General features: G+C 35.7%; 1 protein-coding gene across 2 annotated transcripts in view; it reads left to right on the forward strand.

Annotated features, from left to right (window-relative positions):
- The window catches only part of PRKN (parkin RBR E3 ubiquitin protein ligase), a 713,780-nt gene that overhangs the window by 592,657 nt on the left and 98,698 nt on the right, over positions 1-22,425 (forward strand). For both annotated transcript variants that reach the window (XM_032681398.1, XM_032681399.1), the window contains exon 9: positions 6,337-6,486. In XM_032681398.1, coding sequence (XP_032537289.1) covers positions 6,337-6,486 — 150 coding nt within the window. The remainder of the gene's footprint in view (positions 1-6,336; positions 6,487-22,425) is intronic.

Raw genomic sequence — 22,425 nt, forward strand, 5'->3', positions numbered from 1 at the left:
CTCTCCTGGATTATTAGAACTTTATTCTTTTAGTTCTTGTCATAAGAAGGATATCTCTACTTTCTTACTCTTTTTTTAAGTTGCTGTCCATGCACTAGACAAGTAAAAGTAATTTATTTTTGTTTCAACAGCTAAAATAAAGAATTAAGAGAATGAAAAGAGAAGGTACTTGTGATCAAAACTAATTTAAAAAATATTTTTTCTGTCAAACCCAAAAAATATGTCATTTTTAGTAGGACTCTTAATTTCTCTTCCACCCAGCTTTTACTAAATTCAGAGAGAAGATTTGAACCCCAATGTTCAGGATCTCAGGTGCATGTGGAAGTTAGGACTTCTTCCATCCCTTGGATTGCTTTGATCTGCTGTCATGGAATATGCTTGTATTCATTCTTGTGACCTGAGAATTGGAATTCCTGGGAGCCAGTGTCTACTGCAGTGAATCTCAGTTCCACAATTTGCAACAGCGTCAGCTGAAGAGATTCCTTGCATCAGTTACAGCCTTGATGATTGTTACTTGTAGGGGGAAGAGGAATGTGGATTTGAGCTCCACAAGGGTCAGAAGTAGCTGAATGTTCATCTCTAGCATTCAGTCTGTTCAGACTGATCCTTCAAATACCTGCTGGATGTAGTGATTTGTAAATACAGTGCTAAGTCCACTTTCTTCACAGCATCATGTTACCTCTCATATAGTCAGTTTGATTTCCAATACAACCTGCCCCAGCGTCCTCTCTTCTGTATTTTCTATTTTCATACCCTTCACCCTGTGCTTGCCTTCATATCATTCTGCAAACTGCAGTCTTTCTTTCTTTTTTTTTTCCCCCTTCTGTACTCCAGTTTAATTTTGTCTGTGAATTGTGGTGCATTGGTCCAGTTAGGAGTTTCTTACCAAAATATTTTCTTCAGATGACTGCCTTACTGAATTTTCCATGACTCTCCAGTCAAGCAAATTCCAGCCCTTTAGAGGTGATTCTCTTTCTGGTGTCTTTTGTGGTACTCCTGTGGGAATAAGAAGAAGCTGATGCTCTGAACTTGGTCTTCCAATCTGAGCACTGGCCAGCAAAGGAGCCCAGTAACTCAGGAAAAATAAATTAAGGATGCTCCAGGGAGAACCATGTCAGTCCATCAGTTTTTAATCCATATTTTAGGTGACACTTCTGTAAGAATTTTTACTAGTCCAAGGGATACTAAGGGTTTTGTACTGTAAGTTGCCTAATTACATTACAGAACTAATTCTTGGAGTTTTTGTATGTGTGTAATACGTATAAATAAAGTGCTTAGTCTACATTATGGACTAATAGCCTCCACAATCTAATTTTGAAACACGCAGATGGTTATTTGATTTATAGGAACAGTAAAAACAATCTGACTACAGAAAGTAGATTTTCTTTCCTCTGAGACTGCTACATGCAGTTAAAAGAAACAAGTAATTGAATTACATTTCAGAGATTAGAAATTTTGGCTTTGCATCTACTGTTAAATTTTTGCTCAAAGTTCTCTGCGAGGCTACTAATCAGCTGATGCTTTTAGGTGTGAAGAGAAAAAAGGTAAATAAAGAAAGTGATGCCCAAAGGGTAAAAGCAAAATTAAAGTAGCTCAAGGCATGTGCGCTGTGGCAGAGGAGTTGGGATAGATGATCTTTTAAGGTCTCTTCCAACCCAAATCATTCTATGAGTTCATGATGTTAATGCATAATTTGCAAATTAAATGAAACAAGAAGGAATACTTCTGTGTTCTCAAAGTGTATTTTGCAGGAGTTTTGTGCATCCAGGCACATTTCAGTTTTGTTTTAGTATCTGAATCTCAATGTAAGTGAAAAGAGTGCAATCCTGTTAAACCTATTATTCCTGTGTCAGCCCAATAATTTCATTATATTATCCTTGATTTACAACATCAACTAATTGCATTTCCACTGGTTTAAAACCCAGTACTGTTCTAAGACTCGGGGGAAACAATTCCAATCTGGAAAGTGGAGAACAAGGAATAAATGCTTACTGTTATCCAGTTTCTGTGTCTATGTCATACTATAATTTATAATCTAAAGGCCCTGACAAGTCTTCACAGGCAAAGACTGCACAAAAGAACTTCATTATATGGTCAAAATACCATAAGTAGAGCTAGGAGTTTTTTCCACTTGAAATTTTATTTCCTGAAAAGTACAGACTTGGACTGATTGGGACAATTCACAAATTGTGGGGAAGACTCACAATGTAATGCAGTTTTCAGAGAAAAAACAGAATGTTTTACAACTACCTTGTTCATATACCTTTTGCTGTCTTAGCACCAGTGATTTAGAATAAATCATATTTTTGAAGTTGTTTGCTGGGGTTTTTTTCAAATAAGTATTGTAAAATATGGTTATTTGGTGAATCCAGCAACTATTTGCCTACCTGTGTTTCTGAAGACCTTATTACAGTAGCACATAGATGCCTGACATGCTTTACTCAAAAGCTGCTTTCTAGCAGCAGCAGACAGCTGGTGATTTCTGTGTAATGTTATCCTGCTCATTACCATAGTATTTGATGTTCTCATGACTATTAATGGCTTTTGCCTCTTAACATTACAGTGAAAGCAGCAAGTATCATTCTTCCTCTTTACAAATGGGGAACTGATGAGAAGCATAGATTAAGTGACTTATGTGAAAGCCACAGGAAAGCTGTGCTGCTGCCAGGAATGAAATCAGGTGCCATGAATGCCAGTTCCATCAAGTTCCCCATATATTATACTTTGTGAGAGGTTTTCCTAAAAATAATTGGAGATATTTTTCTTCCTTGTAGTATGCAAAACCATTTTGCACATGATGAGTGCATCTCTAAATGGGAGGCATATTGATAAAAATTGAGTAATAGATACTGTGAAATACTTTGAATGTACAGAAGAGTTAGATTAATCTTTTAATAACAGCTCTTTACATGTTAGATGTCTAGCCTAAGTTAGTTTTCTCAGCTTCAACTATAGTACTTCCACAAGGTGATTCATCCTGCCTATTTTAGACATCATATGCAAGTCAGGACAAATTCCCTTATTGAGATCTTGTTTCTTATTCATTTGGAGCCTATATGACTCTTTTAAGTTAGATGTTTAATTTTTGAAGACCTAAAATTCTGTGAGGTGGTTCATAGTCCAAGCTGTGTAGATACATAGACCCTGGTTTTAAGAATAGCTTATACCAGGTGAGTTAGGATTAGAATTGTTGGAACTGAAGCAGCTATTGTGAGAGTCACCTAATTTCCGGTGTCATTATCTAGCAAGGTGTCTGATCTCTCGTTATTGTTAATAGAACAGGGCACTTCAGGGCTCAGTTCTTCTCATGCTGATGTACAAATCAAAAGAGAAAAGATGAATCGCATCCTCTCTCTCCTGTTAATTATAAAAGTCTATGTAACCAGTGCAACTACAGCATCATCACTGCAGAAATCCAAACTAAATTAAATGAATCCTACTTTAGATCTCCAGTTGAGAGTCAAGGAAACCAATGGTGTAATGGTTAAATATTTCATCCAGACATTTCATCAGAAGTAGATCATGGGCTCCAAAGACATTTAAGAGCTATTGAAAAATAACTTGCTTAGTGCATATTGATTACTTCAGTCCGGTGTGATATGGATGGCTGTGGTATATAGGAAAAATGCCTCTAATAGCTATAATCTGTCACTATATGCAAATAATTAATAATTTATTAATAAATATTTTGGTCCTTTACAAGTCTTTTATAATGCACCCTTAGTGTAAAGTGAATAATTTTGTTTCAGGCCATTGAATAAAGGATATACATCCACATATGTTGTGTATAATTTTGTTATGGCAGCAAACGTGTATGTTCTGCTACTGTGTGTTTCAGTCCATTGCTGGGTTTTAATTTACCAAGACACAAGGAAAAAAGAAATTGGAAAATGACATCTTATGATTGTATCTGGACTTTGAAGTTGGAAAACAGGCTGGTAACTAGATGTCAAGATGTGCAAATACACTTAGTAGGATCTGTTCTGTCTTCAGAATGGACCTTTTTTTTTGCTTTTATAGTGTGAAAATCACTGGTGAGAGTGCTATCCTGATTTGGCATGAGTGCTGTGCTGAACTGCCATAAAATGTCTAATCTGTTGGACAGAATACGATAGCTTTGTCCATCTTGCCAGTAGGTAAACTGGGCATTTCCTTTCTGTATCTTTCTCTAATAAGACAAATTGATTCCCATTTTACCTAACTTCCACTTTTGTGTATCCCCCAAAAAATACAGAGGAGATGGGAAGAATCTATCTCTCCATGGCCTTTCATGCTAAGTTAAGGGCAGGAAAGCATATTCTTTTTTTTAGCTGCGAATTTTTAATGGAAATGCTGACAGAATCTCAGCTACAGTGTCACTGGTGTTTGCCTTCATAATGAGAACCTGCTAACAATCCCACATCCAGCACAAAGTTCCCTCTTAACCTTCAGGTCCAGTCTGTCCCCTGAAGAAAAATTAGGTCAACAGAGAGTTTTGCACCTGTGATTACCTGTATTTCTGTTCAAGGCCATCAGAATGACTCAGAGCACTCAGCAGGTATTTAGTGCAAGGATCACAAACTGCTGAGAATTCAGAGCATCCAACATTAAATACTTATGCCATTTCTCTAGGGTCGACTATAATAATAACATAGCAAAAAACCAGTTGACTTCTTGAGCCCTCACATTCAAGGAGACATGTCTTGTACCTTTCTCAAAATATTACTATTTTCCAAATCCAAGATTCTTTATTCAGAATTTCTGGCTGTCATTTGTACACTGAGTGATATTTTGAAGTCTTTTTCTCCTTTTAGATTTTGCCTTTCTTTTGAGAGGAATTTTGTTTGGATTTTTTGTTAATTAACAAAGGTGGATACTTTAAGTTTGGTAATTTGTTTTTCTGTGATGAAAGGGTTTGTGTCTAAATATTATAGTCTTTTAAGAACTCTAATATTATTTTTTAAAAAGCCAATGTAACAAGATATGTTATGGCAACATTTGGAGAAGAATCTTCTTAAATGTACCCAGAAAATACGTATTAGAGCCATCTTCGTAATTTAAAATTCTTCTTTGTATGCTATGTGCAGAGATGTCGGTCCTAAAGCTTCCATTTTCCTTGTGGGATTTCTTTGGAGAGGAATGTGGATTAGAGAAATAATTTTTGTTTTTTATCCCTCCAAAAAAAGAGAACAAGATTTTCATAAGCAGTTACGGGATAAAAGCTTATGAAGCACTAAATACTGTTGTGAGTGCTCTAACATAAAGCTCTGTTTTGTTCCTTTAGCACACCATAAAGTCTTCTCTCAGAGAAAATTCATACCTACTCTCTTCCTCTTTGGCCTTTTAGATTTTCCTGTTTTCTTTGGGACTGTTAGAACCAAATGCTTTCATTTATTTCCCTCCACAATAGACCAGACTTATAGGCAAATCTGAAGCCTGGTTTACAGTGGTTGTATAGCCACTAGTGTGGAACCACACCAACACAGAACCCTAGAGCGGATGTGATTTACATGGACGTGGCATGATTTGTACTTGCTCAGCTTATCTCTGGGTGAAAGCAGGGTAAATTAGACATGGGAAAGTTATTGCAGTGGCATCAATCATTTTAGAACCAGCGTTTTTTCCAGTGAGTGTAAGCTGAGCATGTTACTTAATATTGTTGTGTGTCAGTGTCTCCATTGTTAAAATGAAGGCATTCCATGGCTTTTTAGGCTATTAGGATGTAATTAGATGAAAAGGGTAAAAAAAAAAAAAAGAAAATTTCCAGGGGAGACCAAAATATACATAACATTGAAATAAATGTATATCGGAGAATTATTTTGTTTAATAATCTTATTTTGTTTAATCATCAACTTAAGGATCAACTTACTTTTAAAATAAGATTGACTAGGCAAATTTTTACAGCCCTTTAGCTCTAAAACATTACACTGTACTTCTAGCTATAGATCCTTGAAGGTTTTTTTGTGTGTTCTTTTCATTCTGTATACAGCATTTATCAGTTTTCTGTTGGACTAGTTTTATGATGTTTACAGTAATTTTTTATAGTAATATAAGAGTACTGGAGGTTACTTACAGAAACAGTCTGCCGTTTTCTTGGGTTTAATATCTCACACAATTTTCTGGTGATGAAAATGACAGCTGTGAGCCAGAAAACGATGTGTATGATGTGAGCTGGAGTGGAGGGACACCCCAATTTAACGACACTGTGAAGTTTTACGCTTTTGACAAATAACCTGAACTTAGAATGTGAGATATTAGGACAATTGAGTCAATTATGTGGACTAGCATCAAGCTCAAAGTTTTTGAGTTTTATTTTGTGTGCTGTTGGAAGTTTAACGCCAGTCTGTTGTGTTGCAGTACAACCGCTACCAGCGCTATGGGGCTGAGGAATGTGTGCTGCAGATGGGAGGAGTGCTGTGTCCAACGCCCAGCTGTGGAGCCGGTTTGCTTCCTGAGCCAGGGTTGAAGAAAATTGTGTGTGAACCAGGCAACGGAATAGGCTGTGGGGTAAGAATGTATATTTTCCCTCTAGCAGCGTGGGAAATAATTGATACTGTACAATGCTAAAGTAAGGGGGGGAATGTGGTTGGTATTTCTTCTTTTCCATCAATGACTCTGAATTGCTCTTCATACCAGACTGGGATAGTGTAGCTCAATAAACAATTTAAATATAGCACTATGGCTTAGAAATGATGACTTCACCATGTAGAATATGTCCATTCCATAATTCTTTGCTTTATTTGGTTTAAAAAGTTGCTGAGTAGTTACAGTAAGAAATTGAACTGTGCAAATGAAAATCCAAATGCACTTTGACTTTCTTCTCCTAGCACTCAGCAAAATTAAACAGGATCTTGAGCAACCATTCATTATCATATTAATATTTTCTTTATAGAAAAAGAAAAGAGAGAGATAGAATAGCCGGTTTGTGACACTGAAGTGACATTGCTTGTGCGTGTTAAGATACGTGATGAAAAGAAATATAAAAATATTCTTTTTTACTCATAAAAGTTGCTTTTAAGCAAGGAGAATGCACAACTAATGGTGGATTTATGGAAATTAAAATTAGATGACACTTGACAATGTTTTTGCTAAGAGATCAGATCATAGGGACTGGTGATTTTTTGGCAGTAGAAATAGCAAGTACTTTACAAGAATCAAGCTCTGGGGGAAACAGATATACATAGAGACAAATCTATATATAAAAGGACCTATTAAATGTTAGGTCAGAGTGACTAACTGATGGTTGTACTGTGTGACTCTTTCCGTGGTTGGCACTATTGCTGAATTCCATGAAGACTATGAGAGAAGAGAAAATATCTATATTTACAAAATATTATGATGCTCTTTCTCTTGTCTTTCTTGTGGAAAATGCACCTTTTATTGCAGTTTTGATATTGTTCAAACTGATACCACAGAAGAATAGTAGTTTGCTGAACTAGGAAGTCACAATAACTTGTCTTTGTCGGGTAGGTTAGCATCTGTCAACCTTGGTAAAACTTCCTCTCTACCCATGCAGTGCTGCATGTAAAACAGAGTACTAACCAAATTCACTGAGCAGACATGGGGCTATAAACTGAAGCAGAATCTGGAAAAGTAATAAGAAACAAGACTGAATAAACAAAAAGGAATGCCTCTGAATTAACTATTAGGGATTGGTTAAAAAAGATAAAATCACAAATAAGTTTTATTCTGCTCCCTGCCTTAAGTGATGAAAGTCATGTGTTTTGCAGCTTCATTCATCATCATTCTGAATCTTCAAATGCCCTGTAAATAAAGCGTACATAGCATAAAGGATTGATATATTGCTTAGTTTAGCAAACTGCTCTGTTTCCTTTTACAGATTCTGTGCTGTGCTTGCTAGTAATCAGATCTGCAGCCTTGAGTTTAACTTCACCCTTTGTTTTGAATTATGTGACATCTTGAACATTATGGGGTACAATTCACTGAGGCTGAAATGAGAAGCAGGAAGTTGGTCTGTAAGCCAAATTTTGGTAAGATTAAGGCCCTTCCTCAGAATCTGTAATGGAACAGGGTGAAAATATGTGCCTTTGAATCTTTCTTTGTACCCTGACAAATGATAACCTCAAGGAAGTTTTGTCACAGAAGACTTGTTGTGGTGTGGGTCCTAGCACTGAAGTAAGCTGCTGTTGATAAAGCTGGCTGAAGGTAAAGATCCACCTGCAAGCACACTAAGACAGTTAGGAAAGAAAGCTCTTTATTTTTACTCTGTTTTATGTAGTCACTTTGAGTGTTTTCTATTATTAAACTATGATGTCGTTTTTCCCAGATAAAACCTGGCCTTTTTTAGTGTGAAGGCCTTCCAAAAATTTTTATGGAATCCAGAAACATCCATTTCTGAGCTCAGCATTCCTTCATGAGTTTACGGAATGATTTACAAGCTCAAACAAAGGCACAAGATGAAGAACACCCCTATTGTCCATTCAAATAAAGATTGCAAAAATGTCTTGCAATACTCACCTGTACAGCCTTAGATTAGCGATACATTCCTTGTTGAAGCCGGTAAACAAAGAAATAAGGAAGGTAATGTGAACCTGAAGATTCTCTGTGAATATCTGTGTCATTCTCTAAGCTGTATTGTGGTTATATAGAGTTATCTTTTGTGATATTTGAACCTCTGTCTTTGTATAAAGTTCATGTTACTAACAACAGAAATTACACCTAACATCAACAGTCTGTTATTCACCCAAAAGCCCTTGTAGAGAAATATTTGCTTACTGCACAGAACAAATTGATTGTTCAGGTCTGGATTGGCATATAAGGGTAGCTAACAATTGTCAAGTAGATGAGGATTTTGATTAGCTGGTGAGATGATTCAAGGGAAGGAGGAAGGACAGGTTTTCAGGAGCAAGTCAAGACAGTAAATGAAAAGGGTTTTCAGCAGCCATTTTAGAAAAGGAGAGGCTGAAGAAACCAAATAGAGAATAAGTTGGTCACCAGGGATTGAAGCAAAATAAATAAATATTGCGTTAGTCAGAGAGATAACTGTGGGAGGCAGACTCAAACGTGTAAGGACTGTGACCAAATCCCCATATGTACCCTCTGCAGTCAGGCACTGCTATCTATTCAGGTTTTCAGGCAAAAAATAGAACAAAAAGAGAGATATACCTTGACTGAAAAATAGATATCCTTTCAGTGGTTATGAATAGTCCTCACTTCTAGCCGTGTTGCGGTACCACTGACTGACCTCACTCTTGTCTAGTCTTTCATATTTTTTATCATTAGCCATAAACATATTAATTGATTTACTAAGGTGTTACCATTATACACAGTTCTACCTTCATTACTATGCATCAGACCTATGTTACTAACTTCTATTGCTCAGCTATAAAATTTGGACGTATTTAATACTAGAAAACAGCAACAAAGCATAGAAGACAGTACATATGGTACCAGCTGGACTGGGTACAGGAAAAGCTGTGGTAAACAAGACATACAAAAGCTCTATGAATAAAACATTTTTGTCTTGTTTTATATTATACTAGCATATTATTTACTACATATTAAAGAACTTTGGAGTTAAAAACAAATTAGAATAGATCTTCAAAAGGGACTATACTACTTGTTTACTAAGAAGTCTGCCTTGGTTTCTCTACATACAGCTCAGCTGCTTTGCAAAACATTCCCTAGCAGTATCTTTCACTGATGTGAAACTGCATCCCCTGCATCCCACCTTTTGTTCCACAACAGTATAAATTTTTTGCAGCGTGCAATATCAGTTGACCATCTCTTGGAATGGGGTGAGATGGCAGATTATGGATAGTGGAGACAGAGCCTATGTTGGTCTTTTCCCTTTGAGCTTATTCATTCCTAGCATGAGCAAGAAGAAGAATGTATTTCCAGAGATTGTCTGTTGTTTGATAATCCCTTGCTAGGGGACCTGACTCTTGAGAGTACGCTAAGCTATACTAAGGTCTGGGCAGCATTTTAAATGGTCTTAGGAATAAGCTGTCATAATTGATGTTTTTGTCATTCTTCATTCAGATCCCCTAATCTGAAGCTCCAGTCTGTGAGTACTCAAACTCAGTATATTAAAAGTAAATTTTATAGCCTTGCAAAGGGAGCACAAACTCTGGGGTTATTTCACCTCCTTTATGCTGTATTTACTGTTCTGTAAGCATAGTGCATTGAAGAACATCAAGATTTCACTAAAGATGTGTTCCCTTCTAAGACAGGTGAAATTTTAAGGCTGCTGACTAAAAGAGGTCCCTGAAAAATGAATAGATATAAATACTACATCTTGCTTATAAATAGAATTCCTAGGCTGTTTTATTACATAAAACAAAATCCCTAAGGCAATTTCACTCTACCCAGCAATTTTTTCTCATTGATTTCTTCTTGCATTCTTCTTCTATGGCTAAGGAAGCACATGTCAAAAGCAATTGCAGCATATTTGTAGGATTAATAATTGTCCGCCTTTTCAGAAAGCATAATAGAATAGAGGACACTAAAATAGTTGCGTGAGAAGTGCAATACATATTCCTGTTGTTTGCAAAGTTCTTTTTTGTGATTCATCATCTCCTATTCATGCACTTTCTAGCATGCAAGTTTCATCCTCAGTAATGTTTTTGTTAAGCCCAGTAATATGCATGTAGGCCAATCCTGAATACTTAGGGAAAATCTTTTGTTTTGAGGAGACAAATATGAATTATAAAAACTCCAAGCAACAAGTTCCTAACCACTTAATTCTGATAAATGCAGGTGATGATTTTGTCAGTTGTGTTCGTCCTTCTAAACTTCAGTAACAGTGTTGTTTAATTTAGGATTTTACATCTCAGTTGGAGTGGTATGTGAATGCACCTATACTACCCCTGGAATCTGAAATAGCTTGCAAATACTGTTTCAGAACTGTTTCATATATATGGAAGTGCATAAAAGTTTGTACGAGTACCCTACCCTAGAAATGAAAAGCAGTTTCCACATCTGGTAGTTATGTCTTTTATTGTGAAGTTCGTTTTTAATGCAATGCATTGTCATCAGCAGCATGGACTTTCTTTCTGCAATTTCTATCCCTCAAGTCCGATTTTATAATGTTATTCCATATATATTGCCTGATCAAAATGTTTGAAAGTCTGACTAACCTCAAAGATTTTCTTTTCAAACAAAGATGTAGGTATAAATGTTTGGTTCAGGACATGTACTTTTTTTCTTCATTAATAGTACCAGGAGAATCTTTAATGTATTTAAAGAAAAAATAGGAAACATTTAAAATATTTGGAGATACAAAGATAGTCGACTAGTGGTAATTCAAGACAATCTTTGAAGATACTTGCACTGAAAAAGCCTTTTAAATTTTATAATCAGATGGATAAAACATCATGGATGAAGAAGGGCTGTGTGCACAATTATCTCAATTTTTCTCCCAGTTTTAAGATTGGAATTAAAGTTGAAGCAGAAGCAGAAATAAGAGTCTCCAAGGTTTTGAAAAACAGAGGAATAATTCAGAAAAGAGGAGACCTTGAGACCTTTGTGTCATTTGCGAAGCACTAAAATGGAAATAGGAGATTGCTGCTATCTAGTACCCATAGCAAAATTGAAGAGTTACTCTTTGTTATTACATTTCAGGTATCTGTCCTTGTTCCGTATGTCATTAAATTTTTGCTTTTAAGAGAATTCACCAGAAAGGTATCACCATGGGTAAGGTAATAGCTGAAGATATTGCTGCAATTAAGAAATCAACTCACAGCAGGAGTGTTTCATAACATTGTATAGGAAGTTTTTTCAAGGGGAATGAAAATGAGACAGACATTTTCTGTTATGGCTAAAAGCTGAGCTGCTAGCATTGCGCCACAAGCTCTAAGCAGTAATCATGTATTGCTTTCTTCTATTGAGTGGGCACTCTAGGCTTTAGAAAGTGGAATTCCATCTTGTTGACACATTATGCTTCAGTAGCTAAGCAAGTTGTTTCATTGCTAAAATATGACAGACTTTCTCAGGCTGACCAAAATTTGTTTTGGACTTGTAGGGGTTTTTTTCTGGTACTGTTTTACGTGGGTTAAAATAAACTGTAAAAGCGTGGGGCTTTTTAAGATGTAGCGTAATGTTGATGTTTTAATAAAGTGTTTACCCCAGAATTCCAGTGTACAATTAACAAGTTATGTATTGCAGTCAAGGTGCATTATTTCTATTGCCCATGTCTTGCAGTGCTGCAGTTCATTGATCTCGTGACTGACATGAAACTCAACTGTCAGCAGGAGTGGATAAAGCAATCTAGACAATGTTTCCACTTTTAATAATATGGATTATGTTAGTTCATAGGACTAGCAAAAGCAAAATAAATGCTTCTTATACAGAGAATGAATCAATTACTTGCACTTGGTTCAATAGTAGAAGAATAACTGCTTTTTCCTTTACATCCCAAATCATGGAGAACTAGCTAGAAAAATACTGTTAGAAAACGTGATTCTCTTCCACTCTAATGGAACTAAAACCGAAACTTCATTAGTTTTGTCTTGCTAACTGTCTAGGGTATTATGGGATGACTCATATCCTGTGATCAAATTCTGTATCCTTTGCTTTTACCTGACTTAACTATCATGCAGGCATTTGGAAAATGGCTGTTGTACATACACATTACAAATTGAATGTACAGTGTCTTCAGTGGTTTTGCTTGATTTATTATTCTGTGACCTACCTAGTAGTTCACCATTTAAAATCTGTCATATGTGTTCTGAGACAGGAGCAAGGAAGTAGAGAGAAGAGGTAGTTAGTTACCCAGTAAAGGAATGGAGCCTGCTGGTCTTTGTAATCTAGCATGAGAACACAGATAGAAGAATAGTGTTGTATTTGAGTCAGAGAAATTGTAGTAGAGAAAAGTAGGATAAAATCAAGTTCTTGCTTGTAAAGATAAGTCGAAACTGGGCACACAGACCTAGAAACAAGAGAGGATAAAACTGGTCTCTGTGAATGTAAACCAGCTCAGACTGACATTTTTAAACAAATGTTTTGCAGTAGATAAATGGTTCCAGGTTTGCCAATTTGTCTGAAATAGGAATGAGCTAAAGTTGCAAGTATTTTAATTTAATTAATTAAATTAATTGAGGACTGAGATAAAATAGTGGGTGGGTTTAAAATCACATCAGTAGTTGATTTTAGGAGTCTAAGTCTTAGTCCTTGTAAACTGCTAAGTCACCTTGAAGGGTGCTAGGGATTTTCATTTTAGAGATACCAAACACTCGACTTTGGTACTCATTCAGTATGCAGATTGCAGAGCCAAAGGTTCCTGGGCTTCAAATTTCTTTACCTGTGGAAAAAGAGCAACAACATTTTACAGTAGATGCAATGCAAAAATATGCATAATTTAAAATATCCATAGCTTACTGTATATTGATTTTAGCAATGTAGAAAAACAGCTCCAAAAAAAAATATACCTTCTTTGGAGAGATTCCTGTTTGTAAGTAGCCAATGAATATATCATACTCTGATGCTTAGGTCAGGATTAAGTTGATCACCAAATTTGAAGGAGAGTCAAAATTTTCTCTCAGGGCTTATTGCTAGAGACTTGCTATTCTATGCCAGAGTTGGTGGATGAGCTACATACCATCTCCAGGAATTTGGGGGGCATTTCTCACCTAGAAATTCCTTGTTGTTGCAAGAGCCTCAGGCTTTAATGACATCTTTGTCTATTTTGGTCTATGCCTGTGGCACACTACAGTTTAGTCTCTTGACGACTGAAGTGCTCTTGTCTAATTAAAATAATTGGGCTCCATGTAGCAGTATCTGGGTGATATTTAATGGCTTATGATGCTCAGGAGATTATATTAGATGAACTCATGATTCTATCAAGTCTTTAATATAATGGAAGTTTACATCTGAAGAGGACTTGAACTACTTTTTTATTACTACTCCTCTTCTCTTCAACGAAGTACCTAGAAATATGTCTGAGAGTCAGGGGACAATGTATATCATGTGACCCATCAGGAAAGATATGGGGTACAAAAATCAGAGAGAAAGAAAGATAAACTGTTTATAGGAATCACCAGTTAATTCTGCATGTCTGGAAAACAGAGCTCTGTCTTCTGACTTCATATCTCACTTACATACATGGTAAGATTATTCTCCCTGTTGATAGTATAAACACTTTTCACATGATGGAAAAGTGTAGCCATTTTAAATCAACCTGTATTTCCTTCAACTAATAGATTAAAAAGTCTTGGTTATAGCAGCCTACCTGTCCCGGACCACAAGAGGTGCCTGAGCTTTCTTGCTTGTACAGTTTGTTATACTGATGGTAGTTTTCTAATCAATAAGATGAATACAAATGAATTTGTAAATTAGCAGAACTAGGTGTTAGTGAAAGATTTGGTATGAATAAACAGATCTATCACTGAGTAACTGGAGAAGGAACAATAATGCAATCAGAACAGGATGTGCTGCTTGAGAACGGCAGCCACCGAGGGCAGCATTCTAATTGCATAAGAGGCTTATTTGAGCAATCTAAAAACTTCCTGTATTTGAGCAGGAAACTGAAACATGGGCTGAATGCAGGAAATCATTCTTAAATGAAAAGAAAAGTAAATGTGAATCAAAGTAAGCTTATTTATTGCCTTTCATATGACATTTCATATGAAGGCCTCCTGAGGCGCTTTGGATTGTATTATTACAGTATTGCAAAATGCAAAAGGTGCTTAATCAATGAGAAACGATGGAGTAAAAAGATAGGACCAGAACAATAAGACTTTAGATTAGAATGAATCTATTGACTGGCATTCATAGGTTAGCCAGGAAAAAAATTTCAAAGTTCTGAATGCTAAAGAAAAATTATCCTTATTATGTGTCTGGTATAATTCTAACCTGTAACTCAACTCACAGGAGTCATAAAATGAGCAGCTCACATAGATCCCAGAAAATGCATTTCTTTCTACAGTTTTTGTGACACTTGTAGTCTTTGTGTTGTTTGATGTCAGAGTAAAAAAGTGTAATAGAGATTTGGGGTTTAAGTCTATTCTGTGTAAGTACAAATATGAAAAACAGTAATTTGTGTCGGTTTGGAACTTACAAGTAATGACACATGTTTTTACCAAAAGGAGTATCTCCAATTAAAAATGTTTGCAAATTTTTATGTTTCTTCATTAGGTGATCAAAGAAATGGTCAAAGAGTGCCTTTCTCAGCTACACCTTGACTCTCTGAAATGCATAAAATCTCTGTTGTTCAACCATGCTCTTGGTTCATTCTTTCAAGACTACACCTTTTTTCATGTGGAGGGCATAAAATGATTACTTTTTGAGACTATGAAACTCTTTGTGATGAAAAAAGGAATGGCACAAAGTGTAGAGTACAAACATACAATAGGGAGGGACCATAGAAAAGCTAGGGGTAGTGTGCATTGACAGTTACCTGAGGAATATCTTTTCTGTGAAGACAAACAAGATATTGTCTAAAGCTTCCCAGTGCTCCTCTTGGGTTTACAACTACATAAAATTTCTTATTGGGCCTTTAAGAAAAAGCTCTTTCAGACATATTACAATTACAATTACAATACTGTGTCTGTGGAATGAAGCTTGTCTTTTCACCAGTACAAGAGAAATGTTTATTTTTCATTGCACATGTTGCATTACTTCTATATACTATATAGAACCCAGATTGACTGGATAATCTGTAATGCATCTGTTTGGGCTACACTCCTTGAAGAGTGGGAGGAAATTGGCATTAAAAATATTTAAAGTATAGCTAAATGTAGTTCTTGTACAGAAAATGAACAGCTTTTTAAAATAATGTTAAGTAGAACAGAGTTATTCTGGGTTCAACTTTCCTCATCACTAGTATTTCAGTAAGTTATTTAATAATGATGTCACATGCAGAACTTTATTATTTCAAAACCGTTTCAAAGAGATAGCAAAGTCACCATTTCACAATCAAAGCTGATTTTGAAGTGCTGAAACAAAGCTGATTTTCAATTATCAGAGCAAAAAAAAAAAAAGGCATCTAAAAACTGTCTTGATTGCTGCAAGACTGCTGTCTTTTCATGTTGAATAACTCCAAACAAATTGATGATGCTTATGAAGCTTCAAACAAAAATCCACTTCTAACAAAGCTTAAGCATAAAAAACACTCAGCCTGAAAGAGAGTATCTGGGAAAAGTTATCGGCTTATGAAAGTGAGTTTAGAATACAAGTTGCATCTCAACCTTAACAATGTCACTAAGGTCACTAAGGTGTAATAAAGGGAGCAAAGAAAATGTTGCAAAGTCAAGGGTGAACTGTGAAAATAAAATAAAATGAAAATATAATGATCAAATTAAATAAAATATATCCTTTACACAGTAATAATATTCTGAATGAAAAGCAAGGACATAGATTTGGAGAACTGTGACTAACTGTAATTTAGTGGGAAATAATAGAAAACCACAATGCAGTGCGTGCTCATAAACCATCATGAGAGAGAAGGAAAGCAGAACTTCTGATAAGGATAATATATCTGTGAGTGGATGCCTTGACTAGGGGCACAAAATCATGGGTGGATAATCAAGTTTCAGTTAACTCCAATTTATCCCTTTATTTCTCAAAAATTAAATAATTCATGCCATTCAATTTTGGTTTTTTTTTTTTTCAAAAGCTCTCATGTTAAATTGGCTGACAATCACTATCATGATAGCAAATTTATTCCACTGACACTTAGAAGAAGTAAGTGAAGAGATAAAGAGTGAAATTTAAAGGTAGTGGTGGCTCACTTGTTCCACTGAATGAGCAGTAAAATAGGCTGCTAAAACTAGGTGTTGTTTCCATTAAGAAATATCAAATAGCATTAGCATGTTTTGTACTTATACCCGAAATAGTTATATTTAAAAAGATTGACTTTTAGACCACCAATCTAAAACCAGTATTTAATATTAAATATAGTCTGCAAATAAAAAATAGGCATGGGACATGTTCCACAACATTATCATATATAAAGAAAGCTCGACAAGACTTTGTTTTCTGCTTACTTTTCCTTTCAAACTGAAATGAGTGTAAATGGTATTCTCTCATTTTTTGTAGGGAACCTCTCATTTGTCTCTTAAATGTGCTTTTTGAAATTCCTTAATCTTTGTGGTAAGGATGCTTATGTCAAAATCTGATTGAGCAGCATCAAATTATGGAAAAAAAAAATTAGTTGAATATACCTGTTGGTGGCATAGTCTTTCAGTGACATTTGACCTAAATTAGAAAACTGAAATCTTAAAAACTGCCAGGAGATCAAAAATAAAATCCACGGGTTCCCACGAGAAATGGAGGAGGAGTAAACAGGATAATGAGGTCAACAAGCCTTATGGTGAAGTCTGAGAAGACCTAGTGGGCACTTACTAATTTTCAAAACTCTCTCCGAAGCACCAGTATCTTCATTCCCTCTCTTGATTTGAAGAGCAAGAAACTACTCCTGTGTTTTGTGGGAATAGAGTGGAAGGAGACAACAGGAACATTAACTTGCTTCCTGTGCTGAGAGCTGTGACTTTATGTGAGGTGGTATCACATCTCTGGTTGGTTGCTTGCTTGATCTGTAGTGAGATGGAGCTAGAGAATAACAGCTAATATGTGGGAAGATGAGAGGGCAGGGTATTCTCTGGACATCCCTAGCTGAGTCTGAAAATGCATAATCTGTAGGTAAACCTTAATTTTCTTAAATCCTTTGATGGGTACATCTGACATAAAGGAATAAAAGTGTAGGTGAGATAATATGTACCTTGGCTGTGCATATTCAGGATTATGGGAAACTACCTGCCACATCTTTGTATAAATGAATACATAATTAAAATGCTTATAGCAACCTGATCTAATGGGTGACACCCCTGCCCATGGCAGGGGGATTGGAACTAGGTGATCTTTAACATCCCTCCCAACCCTAAACATTCTGTGATATCATGAAATGTTTCTAGAAGTTGCAGTGGATGAGTGTGAAAGAAGCAGTGGGGCAACTACAAGTGTGTACAGTGGCTTTACAAAGATGTGTAAGCATCAAATATATAAAGAACAACCTGGCCACATGATCATGATATTTTACATGAATACTTGGTCATTGGAGAATTTTTACGTGAATGTATATTGATTAGATACCAAATTTTGTGTTTTCAAGTATCTACGTTATCATATTTTAAAATCCTTTACACTGAGAGGAAGTTTTTTCTGGGCATGAATAGTTACCTAAAGTTATTCAGGAAAATGTTTTAGATTTGGAGATGGAAAAAAAATGCAGCTGTCAAAAGGTAGAATTGCTCTGAGCTAGAAACTCACCATATCCTCCTATGAGAGGAGTGACAACTGGTAATTGGTAAGTTAAATAAATCAAAGAAGAAATAAACGTGGCAATAAATGTACAATACAATAATAGCTTTTATATGCTGCTGTGGTTCTCACCAGTGGTGTTTTCATAAAATGCATCACAAGCTTTCAGTGTTCGGGGAAACACATTAGTGTTTTTGAATTGTTTTTTTATAAGCCATGCAAATAGTGTTTGTCCCAGTGGGGTATGACATTAATTATTAGCAAAAGATCTCTTACATGATTTAAGTCAACAGAGATCGAACAGTTCAATCTTTATTTTCAGAGTGTGACATATAACTATTCAAAAGTGCATTAAAAAACATTTAACCCATGCAGACTATTCCATGCAGAGATGACACATGGCAGAAATAAATTGCCCTAATAACATTTGCAAATGTTTTGTGATCACAGAAATATTATCAGTGTAATTCAAATATGTTCTCCTTTGTCATGTGGCAGAAAAAAACCACTATTTAAATCTTTCCTATGAATGTGGTCAACTCCTGAAATAAAAGTTTGAGTCTTTTAGACTAAATTTTTTTTAGAATAAGTCCCCTAGACAAAAGCAAACAAAAAATCAATCAAACAAAACATACTTCTGGAAGTGAAGATAGAGGAAAACAGGGACTTCTGGAAAGTAGGAATAATCACTCTTGGGTAACTGATAAGAAATCAGTTCTAAGCAGAAAAAGTAAGCTGATAATTCAATAAAGAAATCATAAGGTCACAATGGCAAATTATCTCAGTGTGAAGGAGGATTTAGGAAGGGTAAGGAAAGACGATTTTACTTCAATGACCTTTTTTGTGACCTGAAAATTAAGAAAGAAGTGAATACATAATTTAAGTAGGTTGTATCATTTCAAACAGCTAGAAAAACAGAAAACACATAGGGACAGTCAGAAAGTGCAAATGCTATTGAGAAAGCTTTCCATAAATACGTAGGACAAACAGTAGCATGAAAGATCAGCGTAGCTGTTGGTTGGCTTCTCATTGAGAGGAATGCGTATCATTAAACTGCTCCAAGAAGGCAAAAGTGTTTACTTTTTTGTTTAAATCTAAATCTGAAAGGTCAAACCTGCTTAGATGGTTAGCAGAGCTAAAACCAGTGAAACAGAATTAAAAATACCAGCTATAGTGGGAAAGGACAGCATAATCATGTTTTCAAATCCACTTGGCCTGATGAAATTTTTCCTGTAGGAATGGCTGAAGAAAATCCAGAATATTAATTGCAAAAGCATGAAGTCAATGTCTAAAAATAAGAAAAAAAAACCCTTATCTGAGACTTACAGATCAGTGAGTTTAACTTCGATTTCTGAGGGGAAATTGTAGCAAATAATTAAACTACTAGTAATAAGCTAGAGGACCAAAAGACAAAGTCTCAAGAAGTGAGGAGTTAATTTCATCAATCTAACTTTGTTATGCCAGAGTAACAGGACTTGTGGGAAGAAGAGAAGTAGATGATGTTTTCTATATTGAATCCATCAAAGCTTCTCACATTGTTTCATATAAATTTTACATAGGTGAACTAGGAAATGCAAGACTAGATGATAATTTCATTAGGTGAATACATAAGTTGAAAACTGTGTATAGACTATTTATCAGCATTTCACAATCAAATTGGAGGGTTGTTAACTTCTAGTATTTTCTCTGATGCCTTGGTGAATTATTATAGTGTAAGGCTATTAAATTTACATAGGATATGTAGTGGGGCGACAGAGAACAATTTGGAACTTGAAAAGAATTCAGTAATAAATGTAAAGTTTCTATACGTAGACAAGTACAAGCAGCTGTATGCTAAGAGAAAAAAGTGCTTAGAGGGGCAGCAAAATGGCAAAAGATGATCTGGGAACAAAATCTCATCTTGAGTCAACAGTGTAGTAATGTAAAAAAGGAAAATGCTGGAGTGAGGTATATAAACCACAGTAATTATTTGTCCTAATCCAAAATATCAGATTAAATGCACACCAAAGGGAACACAAACAATGGCCCTGTTTTCTTTTCTGATGTTATTACTCAGTTAAAGAAGGAAGATGTCCATTTAAACATGCTTCTTATCCAAGAAAATGGTCTTTTTTTCTAACCTCTTCCCATTCCACTTGGTTTGGAAGATAAATTGGTGAGATGTGCCATCAACAACCTTCTCCATAGCTGCTTGACTCTGCTCATTCCAATCTATAGTAGACTCTGCTCTAGAAATACCAAGTCCCAAATAAAAGCCAGGTGAAACAGATAAAATCTAAGAAGTGCAATATTGCAGAATGCTTATATATTGTCAGTGACTAACATACATAAACCGAGGGAGAGTTCATACCCATGGAGTCTTTCTAAATACTGCTGTACAGAAAGCCAGTCCTAGCTTAGAGTGACATTTGTTCTTTCACCTCTCTCATGAGTTCTCACAGCCAGGATTTGATTAGATAACATTTTTTTTCCTTCAAGTAGCCAGTTCTTTATGAAATGACACTGCTGATACTTCATGATAGCACAGAATAAACTAGCCACTGTGTCATAAAATCACTGTGGACATTTTATGAGGAAAGAAACATTTAACTTAACGTTTAAAAAAGAAATCTCTATAGTTCATACACTGTACAATTTCAGAGCTCCCGAATGTTTGATCTGTCTCCCAGCTCTTTGGACAGTCTGGAAATGACATAGGAAAGTCCACACTATAACTAGTCCCATTCAGCAATTGATTTGGTTGAAAATGTTCACGGAAACTCTGTAATTTGAAGCATGGCACTGTATAAAAGGAAGGAAACTGTCGATCTGCCTGTCTTTTCTCTTAGCAAAGGTTGTTCACATTCTGTGCCCCATAAATCTTGCAATTTTTTTATTGTATATCCCCTTGAATGCATATTAAAGTATGGAAACAAGTCACCATCACTGAGCACCAGAAACCTTTTCATGCAGGCTCGTTCTTCAGTGCTGTTTTTCCCTCTGTCCCTTGGACCAGCTTATTCCTTGTAGGAGTCTTTCTCAGACTTAAAGATGCCTAGATGTGCTTTGGGGTGTGTGTGTGTGTAAGTGCGTGTGGATTTTCCATGCCTTTTTTTCCTACTTCAGTTCTATCATTTGTCTTGTATTTTCACTCTTTCACCTCTTCCTTACCAAGTTCTATACAAACCAGATTTGAAGTAAAGCCTTCAGAACTGTTATCAAGTATGTGAAGAAGCATTTCAGCATGTCTTTCTCAGATATTTCCAACTAATTCTGCTTTAAAACAGAAAAAGACCCTCAATTTTTTGGCAAAATTTCATATTTATTTTAAATCTTTTGGGTAAAGTTAGATTCACTTAATTCTCTCCATATTTTATTTGTAGTATATTTGTATTTGTAGTATATTGGTTCTTCAGCACTTAGGTTTTCATGTAGCATTTCTGTTTCTTGTCTGTAGGGAGTTCCCTCTTGCCCTAGTGTCACTTGTAGCATTGGCTACTTCTGTTCTTCCGTCTGCTTTAATTGTTTGATATTCATGGTAGTTCCAAGTTCTTAATAATAGTAGGACCTCCTAGCATGTTATGCAGTTTTGATTTAGATGAGCAGCATCTTTTCTAGAGCATGATTAACTGTTCAAATATGTTCATATATGGCCTTTTTTTAGATCTGATCTCTCACCATTTGTCTTGGAAAGCTTTCTTCCTTTGTACTCTTTTAAACTTGAAAACATCATATAGTGAAGACAAATGAGAACAGACAGTGAAAAGCCAAAGATTCATCTTTCTAGTTCACCTTTTGATTTAAAGCTAATTGGTTTTTTTAAAGCAACAAGAGCTACCCTTTTTGACCATGATAGGTAGAGTCAGATCAAGTGGGTAGGTTATCTCGTTCAGTTGTACTATCATGTAGCACAGTTTAACTGCAGCTGTCATGTCTTTAGAACTTGCACTCGTTTAGCATTTGATCATGGATCAAGGAATTGAAAATAGTGACCAATTAAGTTCACAGTCAATAAGATTAAAAGACAGGACTGGAATAACTTAGCATGTTAACATTCTGGTTTTTCACTCATACGAGCAAGCTCTGGAAACAGCTACAGAGATCAGAATGACACTAGATCCTTCCAGTAAAATATTCTTACTGAAATTTAAAATTCCTGATTTTCATTATTAGAAATATTCTGTAAATGTTGATTAAAAATGTTCTGAATTATTGCTCCCCCACATGTCCTGTGTAGGGCTAAGGGTTGGA

The sequence above is a fragment of the Chiroxiphia lanceolata genome, chromosome 3, assembly GCF_009829145.1.
Source record: "Chiroxiphia lanceolata isolate bChiLan1 chromosome 3, bChiLan1.pri, whole genome shotgun sequence".
Classification (NCBI taxonomy): domain Eukaryota; kingdom Metazoa; phylum Chordata; class Aves; order Passeriformes; family Pipridae; genus Chiroxiphia; species Chiroxiphia lanceolata.